Source organism: Oncorhynchus tshawytscha, linkage group LG20, assembly GCF_018296145.1.
Source record: "Oncorhynchus tshawytscha isolate Ot180627B linkage group LG20, Otsh_v2.0, whole genome shotgun sequence".
Taxonomy (NCBI): Eukaryota; Metazoa; Chordata; class Actinopteri; order Salmoniformes; family Salmonidae; genus Oncorhynchus; species Oncorhynchus tshawytscha.
Window position 1 is genome coordinate 51,943,750 of NC_056448.1, and position 13,169 is coordinate 51,956,918.

Consider the following 13,169-nt stretch of genomic DNA (forward strand, 5'->3'; position numbering starts at 1 on the left):
AAGTTCATTAGTTACCAGCCTCGGATATTGCAGCCCAAATAAATGCTTGTTCAATTTAACAGACCTAGCTCATCATCAACTGTTCAGAGGACACTGCATGAATCAGGCCTTCATGTACAAATTGCTGCAAAGAAACCAGTAAACGACACCAATAAGAATGAGATTTGATTGTGCCAAGCAACACGAGAAATGGACATTAGTGGTGGAATTTTGTCCTTTGGTGGGAGTCCAAATTTGAGATTTTTGGTTCCAACCGCTGTGTCAGACAGTAGGTGAACAGATTTTCTCCACGTGTAGAGAATTTCGCTACACTCTCATTTACATCTGCTAACCATGTGTGTATGACAAATAAAATTTGATTTGTTTTTTCCCCACCCTGAAGCATGGAGGTGTGATGTGGGGGTGCTTTGCAGCTGACAATTATTTAGAAAGGGCTATTTTACCAAGGAGATTGATGGTGTGCTGCATCAGATGACCCGGCCTCCACACTCACCCAACCTCAACCCAATTGAGATGGTTTGGGATGAGATGGACCTCAGAGTGAAGGAAAAGCCGCAAACAAGTGCTCAGCATATGTGGGAGCTCCAAGACTGTTGGATAATCATTCTTCATGAAGCTGGTTGAGAGAATGCAAAGAGTGCAAAGCTGTCAAGGTAAAGGGTGACTACTTTGAAGAATTTAATGTAAAATGCTTGGGGAGTTACAACCGTTTTGATGGATTCACTATTCTACAATGTAGAAAAAAGTAAAGAAATACCCTTGAATGAGTAGGTGTCCAAACTTTTGACTGGTACTGGAAGTATTCCTCTTGTCCAGATTGGATATGGCCATTTGCAGTGATGGCGATTGCATCATCTTTTAGGACGGTATGCAAATTGAAGTGTCTAGGGTATGGTGGAGGTGAGTGCTACGGGATGATAGTCATTTAGTTACCTTTGTTTTCTTGTACAGGAACAATGGTGGACATCTTGAATTAAATGGGGACAGCAGACTGGGCTAAGTAGAGATTTAATATGTCTGTAAACACTCCAGCCAGTTGGTCTCTGAGGATGCGGGTAGGGATTTCTGGGCTGCCAGCCATGCGAGGGTTAACACGCTTTAATGTCTTACTCACGTCGGCCACGGAGAATGAGAGCCAACAGTCCTTGAGAGGCCTGCGTCAGTGGTGCCATGTTATCCTCAGAGGGTGAAGAAGGCGGTGTCGACGTGGCTGGTTTTCCCTTTGTAATCCGTGATTGTCTGGGGTCCCTGCTACATATGTCTGAGCTGTTCAATAGGGACGCCACTGTCTCTGTACTGATGTTTAGCTAACAGTCACTTTATCTTGAAATGAAACCACTTTGTCGAAATTAGAAAACATGTATCCGAATGTAGCTAGCTGTCTTACCTGTATACATCAACATGCATCATGGACGCGTCACCCTGTCAGGAATGCAATACCATGGTTGCCCTTAGTTTGAAGATATAATCTGAAGACTGGTGTTTTCTACGTCTCCTTAGCTATCATACTCTAATTCCACTGATTTCAAAATGTGATCCTCAAATGGATAGCAACACTTATGCAGCTCCACTACTTAAAAAAAAGCTGCATTAGACAGGATTATCAAGTCTGACGAGCTCAAATAAACAGTCTTCAATATGGGAGACAAATCTGAATGCCTCTCTTGGCATGTCCAGCCCACTCATCTCAGCCAATCATGGCTAATGGGAAGGTTGCTAGCGTTTTGTGGCTTAACCAACAAGGCTCCTATAATTTAACCATTTTAATCGTAAGAAAGTTCATGGTCGAATGCATTTACTTCCCAAAGAGTTTTGTTCAAATATCTCTCCTGTGAAGTTGTGACTTGCGACATACGCCTAGTTTCCTGAATCTGGTCACAAATGACTTTCTTTAGATCGCCTCTGACCATTCGCCACATTCTATGTTAAAAATATTTTGACAGTATTCGCTTTAGGAAGTGTTAGTTTCGGGGGACGAATGTCTGTAACAAAGGCATATTCCTGTGTGAATTTGGAGAGGAAGATGGCTGAAAGTTCTTGTACTTGATTTACATCAGGGTGTTAGCTGTCACCCCCCCCCACCACCAGTTCCCCTCTGCGACTGAAAGGGGGTCTGGCTGAAGTTATTTATTGCCAAGCTGAGCTGACCTATTTGGATACTTCCAGGACAGTCATGACTCCAGTCATGATGCGGTGGTAAATGCGGTGGTTCGCACATTCAGTTTTGTGCAACTGCTGCCATCTCTTCACAGTTTATAGACTAGGTAGGTTTTAATAGTGAGTGGGAACATACCCTATCCACTTCCTGATGAATTTTTTTAGACTAGCTAGCTACTAGAAATACGGCCTCAGTATATGTGGTTTCCAGTTTGCACGAAGTCCAGTGTAGTTAATTGAGGGCCGTCGTATCTGCTCGAAGGGGAATATATACACTGTGACTATAACCGAAGAGAATTCTCTTGATGGTATACGGTCGGCATTTGATTCTAGGTCGGGTGAATAGATGTACCTGGACTCACACCATAAGTAGTTAATCATGAAACGCACATCAGTCATCTTCACTGAGAATTCTTTATTCCTGTCTGTGCGATGTATCAAACTTTTTTGTTGTGTCAAATGCAGTATCTGGTTGCTCCTAATTACACCACAGACCAGCAAATATTCTTTACGTCATAGGAATCAATACAAATGTTTTTGTATGCCCTCTTATACACACTATTAGGCCCAGCCTTTGGAACTTTAGCTTTCCTAGATATCGCTACCATATTGTGATCACTACATCCAAAGGATTTGGATACTGCTTTAATGCATTAAAGCAGATATCTAAAGCATAATTGAAGATGTGATCAATATATGTTTTAATTCCTGTGCTGTATATCTCCCCTGGTAGGTTTACTGAACCAGTTTGCAGGCACTAGTGTGAAGCTTTTTCTTGAGTGGGCAGGTTAATGAAAGCCAGTCAATATTTAGGTCACCCAGAAAATACACCTGTGATAACATATCAAGCATTTGACATGTTATCCAGATACTGGCTGATAACACTTGGTCTATAGCAGCTTCCCACCAGAATGGTCTTTAGGTGATGGAGGTAAACCAGTAGCCTTATTACTTCAACAGTATTTAACATGAGATCCTCTCAACTTTTATAGGAATGTGGTTCTGAATATAGACTGCAACACTGCCCCGTTGGCATTTGTCTTTTCTGTAGATGTTATAACCACGGATTGCTACTGTATCATCAACGGTATTATCTTAGTGAGTTTCAGATGGTCAGAATATGAATGTCTTCTGTTACTAGCAAGTAATCTGTTTCATGAACCTTGTTTCTTAGGCTACATATGTAAATGTGGGCTATTTATGAGCTGGGCTTAAGTCAATGTAGAGCATCTTCCGTTTCCAGAAGATGTCAGTGATCTATAAAAGTTATTCCAACAGAGCTACAGGAATATTTTAGCTAGGTGTAATGCCTGTAGACTGCTGAATCTTTCACACCCACAGCCCAACGATGACCCCCGCCACGCCCTAAGCTACACACCCTAGACCATGCCACCCAACACGCCTTAACCCTAGTCACATGCCCTAGACAATGCCACAAGCCCTAAGCCCCCATGGACCGGTGAGTTAAAACAAAACCCAACTTGTTGGCCTACAGAAGTGTGGCTGTGACATGTGGTCCTTCTGTCTCCTACAGAGGTGCATCTGTGCTGCAGGCTTCCGGCTCCAGGCTAACGGTGTGTCCTGTGTGGATGTTGACGAGTGTAATGAGGTCCTAACACCTGTCTGCAGCCACACCTGCCTTAACACCCGCAGCTCCTTCCTGTGTCGCTGTCACCATGGATATCTGCTGGAACCAAATGGTCACAGCTGCAAGACCCAAGGTACTCCAAATGTGTCTTTGCTTGAACGTAATTAAGACATTGTTTTAGTGAAATATTTACTTTTTTTTTTTTACTGCAGAAACTAGGCTTTTCAGAATAAATGGCTTAACTACTGCTGGAGTACTGAAGCTTAATTCATCTACTATACCTCCACAACAGATGTACTCCCATTGGATGGGTTGATTAGGATTCAAACCTTCTCAAACAGCCTAATACATACTCTTAGAGTAGGTTTACCCCATTAATGTACCTGGTCATGTAAACATATTTTTTTCATGTTAGACATCATTCCACTCACTTGAACATTATGGGGAGGTTTTCCCAGACACAGATTAAGCCTAGTCTTGGACTAAAAAGCAAGATCAATGGAAAATATCCAGCCAATATAATTTCTAGTCTGGGACGAAGTGAAATCTGTCTGCGAAACCACTCCTTAACCCTACATTTAACCAAGACTAATACATAAACTGACTCAGATGGGAAATGGACAAGGTAGTTGACAGCGTTTTAACATATTTTGAAGCAATACATGGTTAATATTCCTGTTCATTTTTATTTAACTACGTAAGTAAAACAAGTTATAAACTGGAGTAATGGAATCTTATATGTTGTCTTAAGACTGTTACGCTATGCTCTTTAGACATTTACAAGTTATAGTATTTAAAGCAGAGGTGGCAACAGACCCTAAATGTGGTGTGGCAAAATTCATACCTGTCTTTTCTGGGGCCTGGAGTTTATCCTGATCGCAATCACCTGGTTGGGTGAAACTTTGGATCCTTTTCGTAGGCTGAGACCAGGTCCAATGCTAACTTTGTTTCTCACTGACATGACCGGGCCAATTGGCAAAAAATCGACTGACCCTAACAGAATTTTCTGGACATGGCGTAGTTTTTAAAATCTTTGGTCATGCAGGGCCTATGGGTTACCATGCTGTCTCTCTGCAGGGCCTATGGGTTACCATGCTGTCTCTCTGCAGGGCCTATGGGTTACCATGCTGTCTCTCTGCAGGGCCTATGGGTTACCATGCTGTCTCTCTGCAGGGCCTATGGGTTACCATGCTGTCTCTCTGCAGGGCCTATGGGTTACCATGCTGTCTCTCTGCAGGGCCTATGGGTTACCATGCTGTCTCTCTGCAGGGCCTATGGGTTACCATGCTGTCTCTCTGCAGGGCCTATGGGTTACCATGCTGTCTCTCTGCAGGGCCTATGGGTTACCATGCTGTCTCTCTATATTCGCTGCAGCTGTACATAGTCCATCTGTAAATAGCCCACCCAATCTACCTACCTCCTCCCCATATTGTGTTTATTTACTTTGCTGCTCTTTTGCACACCAGTATCACTACTTACACACCATCTGCTCATCTATCACTCCAGTGTTAATCTGCTAAATTGTAATTACTTTGCTACTAAGGCCTATTTATTGCCTTACCACCTCATTCCATTTGCACACACTGTATATACTTTTTTCTTGTTTATTCCATTTCATTCCACTCTGTTTGTCGCACTGCTTTGCTTTATCTTTGGCACCCATTCAGCATCGTTCACACCCTCTTAAGCTTTTAACCCACCCAGCTCTTTAAGGATTAATTTGAGTTCTGTACTAACTTCAGTCAAGCACCCCTGTAAATACCTTTATACACTGATTCAAAATGGCTATTGATAACATGTGTATTTTGTGGTTGTGACACACTCTTGACCCTTTTATTTTGGGACTATTCTCATGTCAGATTTGGCAGTGAAATAGATTTTATTTTAAAATAAGCTAACATTAATTTGGAAGACGCTGATATTTTATGTTCATCCAAATTATATGGACGCTGATTTTTAACTTTGCTTGTTAATTGGCACATTTTTAATGAAATTCTTTATCCTAAAATAGTGGGGGGAGAACAAACCCCTCTTCACATTGTTTAAGAGAATTAAAATTATCAATAAGTGTAAAAACAAAAAAGCGATGTGAATTGAAAATGTATCTCTATGTACTCTTAATATGTATTCCTGTTTTAACCTCTTGAAGCTAGGGGACACTTTAAATTTTTGGAGAAATGACGTTCCCAAAGTAAACAGCCTATTTCTCAGGACCAGATGCTAGAATATGCATATAATATGAAATATATATATATAATATAAAAATATTGTCTGTGTATAGCAGAACTGATATTGCAGGCGAAAGCCTGAAAAATCCGATCAGGAAGCAACCGCTGCATAGCATAGCGCACCAGTCAAAAAATATTACTAGAAAATATTCATATTCATGAAATCACAAGTGAAATATATTGAAACACAGCTTAGCCTTTTGTTAATCACCCTGTCATCTCAGATTTTTAAAATATGCTTTACAGCCAAAGCAAGAAGCATTTTTGTAAGTTAATCGATAGCCTAGCATAGCATTATGCCTAGCTAGCAGCAGGCAACATGGTCAGAAATCAGAAAAGCAATCAAATTAAATTGTTTACCTTTGATGAGCTTCGGATGTTTTTACTCACGAGACTCCCAGTTAGATAGCAAATGTTCCTTTTTTCCAATTTTTTTTTGTAGCCGAAACCACTCCGTTCACGTTTGGCTGAGAATTCGACTGGAAATTGCGGTCACGACAACTCCGAAAAATATTCCAAATTAGCTCCATAATATCGACAAACATGGCAAACATTGTTTATAATCCATCCTTAAGGTGTTTTTCAAATATCTATTCGATAATATATCAACCGGGACACGTGGCTTCTTAGTAGGAAAGAGAAAATGGACGGAAATTGTCTTTTAAGCACAAAACAGACTCCAGCTGACCACTGACACAATGTTGACTTTCAGGCTCATTTTTCAAAATAAAAGCCTGAAACTATTGTGACACTTGACACATTAGGGAAGCCATAGAAGAAGTTAAGCTATTACTTGTCAAGCAAATGGCTCTGACCCGAATAATATTTGTATTGTTGGTTAAGGTATTGTAATTATTTCACTAAGGACTACACCATGTTAAAATGGCCCTCCTGTGAAGTTGTGGCTTGACATATGCCTAGTTTTCTGAAAGGGGTCACAATTGGGATTAGGTCTGGACTTTGGCTCGGCAAATTCCAAAACTTCAAATTTGTTGCTTTTTAGCCATTTTCACGTAGATTTGATTGTTTTCTACCATTGTCTTGCTGCATGACAAATCAAATTTTATTCGTCACATGCACATGGTTAGCAGATGTTGATGCGACTATAGCGAAATGCTTGTGCTTCTAGTTCAGACCGTGCAGTAATATCTAACTTAGTGAGGAGACGGGCTGAAATCCCGTTAACGGAATCGATTTGACAATAGCCAGTGAAAGTGCTATAAGATAGTATCCGTAATGTCCACAGAAATGTCAAATGTTTTTTATAATCAAAGCTCAGGTTCTTTTTACAATATATAATCGATCATGTCAACCGGAATGTAGCTTCTTCCATAGGCGAGAGAGAATATGGCTGTGCATGAGAAACTCTGCTGGCACCCAGCCATCCACTGACGAGATGGGTTCTTTATCGCTAATTTTTCAAAATAAAAGCCTGAAACTGTCGACTGTTCACAGCTTGAGAAAGCCATAGGAAAAGGAATCTGGTTCATATCCCTTTTAAATGGAGGCAAGGCATCCAATGGAACAGAGAGCTTTCAGGAAAAACCGCACTTGTTGGATTTTCCTCAGGTTTTCGCCTGCAAAATCAGTTCTGTTAAACTCGCAGACAATATTTTGACAGTTTTGGAAACTTTTGTTTTCTATCCTAATCTGACAATTATATGCATATTCTAGCTTCTGGGCCCGAGTAGCAGACAGTGTAATTTGGGAAGGCTTTTCATCCAAAATTCCAAATACTGCCCCCTACCCTAGTGTAGTTAATTTCACTTATTTAACCAGGGATGCCAGTTGAGAACAAGTTCTCATTTACAACTGACCTGGCCAAGATAAAGCAAAGTAACAAAATCAGTTACTCCTGAGGTTGAAGAGGCGCTGTTGCTCCCTCTGCTGTTTCCTGAAGTCCACGCAGTCATGGGTGAACAAAGTACAGGAGAGGGCTGAGAATGCACACTTGTGGGGCCCCAGTGTTGAGGATAAGCGGGGTGGAGATGTTACCTACCCTCACCACCTTGGGGAGGCCCTTCAGGAAGTCAAGGACCCAGTTGCACAGGGCGGGATCCAGACCCAGGGTCTCTAGCTTAATGACGAGTTTGGAGGGTGCTATGGTGTTAAATGCTGAGCTGTAGTCGATGAACAGCATTCTTACATAGGTATTCCTCTTGTCCAGATGGGTTAAGTCAGTGTGATTGCGATTGCTTCGTTTGTGGACCTATTGGGGCGGTAAGCAAATTGGAGTGGGCCTATGGTGTCAGGTAGGGTGGATGTGATATGGTCCTTGATTAGTCTCTCAAAGCACTTCATGATGATGGAAGTGAGTGTGATAGTCGTTCAGCTCCGGTATCTTAGCTTTTTTGGGAACAGGAACAATGGTGGCCCTCTTGAAGCATGTGGGAACAGCCGACTCGGATAGGGATTGATTGAATACGTCCGTAAACACACCAGACAGCTGGTCTGTGCATGCTCTGAGGACGCGGCTAGGGAAACCGTCTGGGCCGGCAGACTTGCGAGGGTGAACACGTTTAAATGTTTTACTCCCGTTGGCTGCGGTGAAGGCGAGTCCGCAGGTTTTGGTAGTGGGCCATGTCAGTGGCACTGTTGTCCTCAAAGTGAGCAAAGGAGTTGGTCTGGGAGCAAGACATTGGTGTCTGCGACTGGGCTGGTTTTCTTTGTTGTCTGTGATTGACTGTAGACCTTGCCACATACGTCTCGTGTCTGAGCCGTTGAATTACGACTCGACTGTCTCTACACTGACGCTTAGCTTGTTTGATTGCCTTGCGGAGGGAATAGCTACACTGTTTGTATTTGGTTATTTTTCCGGTCGCCTTGCCATAATTAACTTTATTACAGACTATGTTATCTGTCAATACAAATACACTGCTCAAAAAAATTAAGGGAACACTTAAACAACACAATGTAACTCCAAGTCAATTACACTTCTGTGAAATCAAACTGTCCACTTAAGAAGCAACACTGATTGACAATAAATTTCACATGCTGTTGTGCAAATGGAATAGACAACAGGTGGAAATTATAGGCATTTAGCAAGACACCCCCAATAAAGGAGTGGTTCTGCACTTGTGGACCACAGACCACTTCTCAGTTCCTTTGCTTCCTGGCTGATTTGGTCACTTTTGAATGCTGACGGTGCTTTCACTCTAGTGGTAGCATGAGACGGAGTCTGCAACCCACACAAGTGGCTCAGGTAGTGCAGCTCATCCAGGATGGCACATCAATGCGAGATGTGGCAAGAAGATTTGCTGTGTCTGTCAGCGTAGTGTCCAGAGCATGGAGGCTCTACCAGGAGACAGGCCAGTACATCAGGAGACGTGGAGGAGGCCGTAGGAGGGCAACAACCCAGCAGCAGGACCGCTACCCTCCGCCTTTGTGCAAGGAGGAGCAGGAGGAGAACTGCCAGAGCCCTTCAAAATGACCTCCAGCAGGCCACAAATGTGCGTGTCTGCTCAAACGGTCAGAAACAGACTCCATGAGGGTGGTATGAGGGTCCGACGTCCACAGGTGGGGGTTGTGCTTACAGCCCAACACCGTGCAGGACGTTTGGCATTTGCCAGAGAACACCAAGATTGGTAAATTAGCCACTGACTCCCTATGCTCTTCACAGAAGAAAGCAGGTTCACACTGAGCACATGTGACAGACGTGACAGTCTGGAGACGCCGTGGAGAACATTCTGCTGCCTGCAACATCCTCCAGCATGACGATTTGGCGGTGGGTCAGTCATGGTGTGGGGTGGTATTTCTTTGGGGGGCCGCACAGCCCTCCATGTGCTCGCCAGAGGTAGCCTGACTGCCATTAGGTACAGAGATAAGATCCTCAGACCCCTTGTGAGACCATATGCTGGTGCGGTTGGTCCTGGGTTCCTCCTAATGCAAGACAATGCAAGACAATGCTAGACCTCATGTGGCTGGAGTGTTAGCAGTTCCTGCAAGAGGAAGGCATTGATGCTATGGACTGGCCCGCCCGTTCCCCAGACCTGAATCCAATTGAGCACATCTGGGACATGTCTCGCTCCATCCACCAACGCCACGTTGCACCACAGACTGTCCAGGAGTTGGTGGATGCTTTAGTCCAGGTCTGGGAGGAGATCCCTCAGGAGACCATCCGCCACCTCATCAGGAGCATGCCTGGGCGTTGTAGGGAGATCATACAGGCACGTGGAGGCCACACACTACTGAGCCTCATTTTGACTAGTTTTAAGGACATTACATCAAAGTTGGATCAGCCTGTAGTGTGGTTTTACACTTTAATTTTGAGTGACTCCAAATCCAGACCTCCATGGGTTGATAAATTTGGTTTCCAAAATTGTGTGATTTTGTTGTCAGCACATTCAACTATGTAAAGAAAAAAGTACTTAATGTTTCATTCATTCAAATCTAGGATGTTATTTTAGTGTTCCCTTAATTTTTTGAGCAGTGTACAATTGTTAAATTAAGAGCCTAGTTGGTTTAGTTATGGAAAAAGCAGCAACCTTCCCACTAGCCATGATGGGCTTTCTCTTATGAGTGGGCTGGACATGTCGAATTCAGACCACTCGTCTGTGATAGAGCGCATAACTGATGAATTTACCAACACTCAAATCCCATTGAACATGGCTGGTGTCACTAAACAGGCAATGAAACATAATATTTTTGCCAGCCGAACCAGCTCTGCTAGGGTGAGTGAACTGGTCAGTGCGCTGTTCTCTCATTTGTGTCTGGAAGTAGCTCGTCAACGTTGGCCAGTTGGCTTGGGTGTTTGACCGCTGTTAGGTCAGAACGCTCGGCTCAACCCTACTCATCGGCCAGAGCGTCCAATGTGTGCTCTGAACACTCCGAGACCGAAATGCTCAATTTACAAACGGACAATCTGATACCGCTCTGAGGTTACCAACGCCCAGATTACATCTACAAGCACACTCAAAGTACAAACCAGCTTTTATTCTTCATCTTTGGTGGTTTAGTACATTGCCTCACATGTGAATCCTTAGATGGGTGGGGCTTAAGCTTAAAAGGGTGTGAACGATGCTGAATGTGTGTTCACGAGCTCTCAGTAGGTACCAAATATTCAAGGGCCATTTTCTCAAGTGAGGTTACAAGTTTATTAACTTTCAAAGCAGAATTACTTTTGGGTTCAACTATTGTATGATATACCATATACTAGCTGTCTACTCTCATCCAATGTAAAAAATAAAATAAACCTTTTCAAATGTTGCTACATAAGACCGAATCAAGCCAGTTGGTCTCAAATGTTCGAATGCTTTTTACTACTAAATGGGATTCTAAGTATATCAACTTTTTAAAGCAGCATTACTTCCTGTTTCCTCCAACTATGGTGTATGATATGCCATTTTGAAGCTCTGAGTGTACTTTTATCAAAGTAAAAACACCAATTCAAATTTTGGTACATAAGACTGAAAAAAGATGGTGGGTCACAAATGGCATCTAGAGAATCCCTATGGGAGAATTCTAGTTTTCTATCCTTCCAGCAAGAAAACGAGCCAGCGGATTGCAGTGCCATCTGAGTATTTAGGAAATTGAGTTCCCAACCAGTGTGCCAAATTTAATTATGTAACATGGAGAAATTAAGGGGAGAAACGACTCTAACATGCATTGCTGGCTCAACCTAATAGACGCAACTAATGTAGATTTGTCTAATTATAGTTTTGTCATTGTATTCAGAATGGTGTGTTTTGTCATGGTATATTGATGGTGTGTTTTGTCTGTAGATGAGGCTCACCTGCTGGCATCTGTTCAGAATGAGCTGCTGGTGTTGGGGTTGCATAGCGCCAGCCTTTCATTGCTCTCCACTAGTCAGACACCTGTGTTCTGTGTGGATTATGACTGGAGAGACCAGAGGGTATACTGGGTCAGTCTGGAGGAGGAGAGCATCAAGTGGACTTCCATCAACACCAAGGACACAGGCACTCTGGTCAAAGGTTAGTACCCTAAACAAGGACAGGGTTAGTACCAAGTACAGTCTCAGCCCTACTGTCTACTAGATGTTTGCTAACAGAATGCTCTCTTTCTGTAGGTGTGAAGTCTGATTCTATAGCTGTGGACTGGGTTGGCAGGAACCTGTACTGGCTGGATGGGCTTGCCAGTCAGATTCTGGCTGTGAGGCTGGGCACATCTACAGTAAAGTCTCAGAACTACATAGTGGTTCTGGATGAGGATCTGGAGCAGCCTCGCTCACTGCTGCTGCTGCCACACAAAGGGTGGGTTCGGGAGTGAGGGCTGCTGCCGCCCAAAGAGTATACAAATGAATATACCTATCACTCTGTTTTTATAACACGACCCTGAAAAGTCCATTATCCCTCTGAAGAGTATGAATTAGGTTGAGAGGAGGTTTTGAGACTTAAAGCAACCTGTGTACAAATTGTTTGATGCACAATAGACCGTCATAGCTGTGTGCAGGAAAACCTTAATAGAGCATGGGTGGAATAGGCATTGTGGTTCTCATGTGAATTTCAATTTTTTTGGGGGGGGGGGACTTCAGGTCCATGCCTTCTCTCATATAGTTTTTTGTTTTCAATTTCCATGATGTTTACACCTGAAGGTTATTATTCAACATATTATACAACAATACAAGTTAGGTAAAAGTAATCAATGAAAAATGGGAACAGAAATTATGTAGTTAGAATTTATTGAATATTAAAAGCTCATTTTCTAGAGGGAGGTGAAAAAAGACACTTAAGCCAATATGGAACTGAACAATTTGTTTTCCTTGTGGTTCTTGCTCATGAGTCAGTGTTGATTTGCAAATTTTCCTCTAATGGGGTCATTGGCTTAGATATGATGGTAGGGTGATTTGAATATAACTGAGCTTCAAACAATGCTTATAAACAACTATAATTCAATCCAATTAAAACTAAAATAGGCATATGGAATTTTCATCACACAATTTCTATAAAATCCACAAATCAAAAAAATAATCATACAATGAAGCCCATAAATCATGACAAGTACAATTGGCCCGAATTGTGAAAATGAAACCACATCCCTATATGAGTCTGTATAGTTCATATTTAAAAAAAACAACATTTATCTCCCCAATTTCATGGTATCCAATTGGTGGTTAGTCTTGTCTTAACTCATAGCTGCAACTCCCGTACGGACTCGGAGCAGCGAAGGTCGAGAGCCGTGCATCCTCCGAAACCCAACCAAGCCACACTGCTTCTTGACACAATGCCCACTTAACCCAG

The 13,169-nt window shown here is 42.6% G+C and overlaps 1 protein-coding gene across 5 annotated transcripts in view; it reads left to right on the forward strand.

The window, feature by feature from the left end:
• LOC112221621 (low-density lipoprotein receptor-related protein 2) overlaps positions 1-13,169 on the forward strand; it is a 97,226-nt gene that overhangs the window by 47,904 nt on the left and 36,153 nt on the right. For all 5 annotated transcript variants that reach the window (XM_042302799.1, XM_042302800.1, XM_042302802.1 and 2 more), the window contains 3 exons: positions 3,692-3,878; positions 11,694-11,903; positions 11,999-12,182. In XM_042302799.1, the coding sequence (XP_042158733.1) occupies positions 3,692-3,878; positions 11,694-11,903; positions 11,999-12,182 (581 nt within the window). The remainder of the gene's footprint in view (positions 1-3,691; positions 3,879-11,693; positions 11,904-11,998; positions 12,183-13,169) is intronic.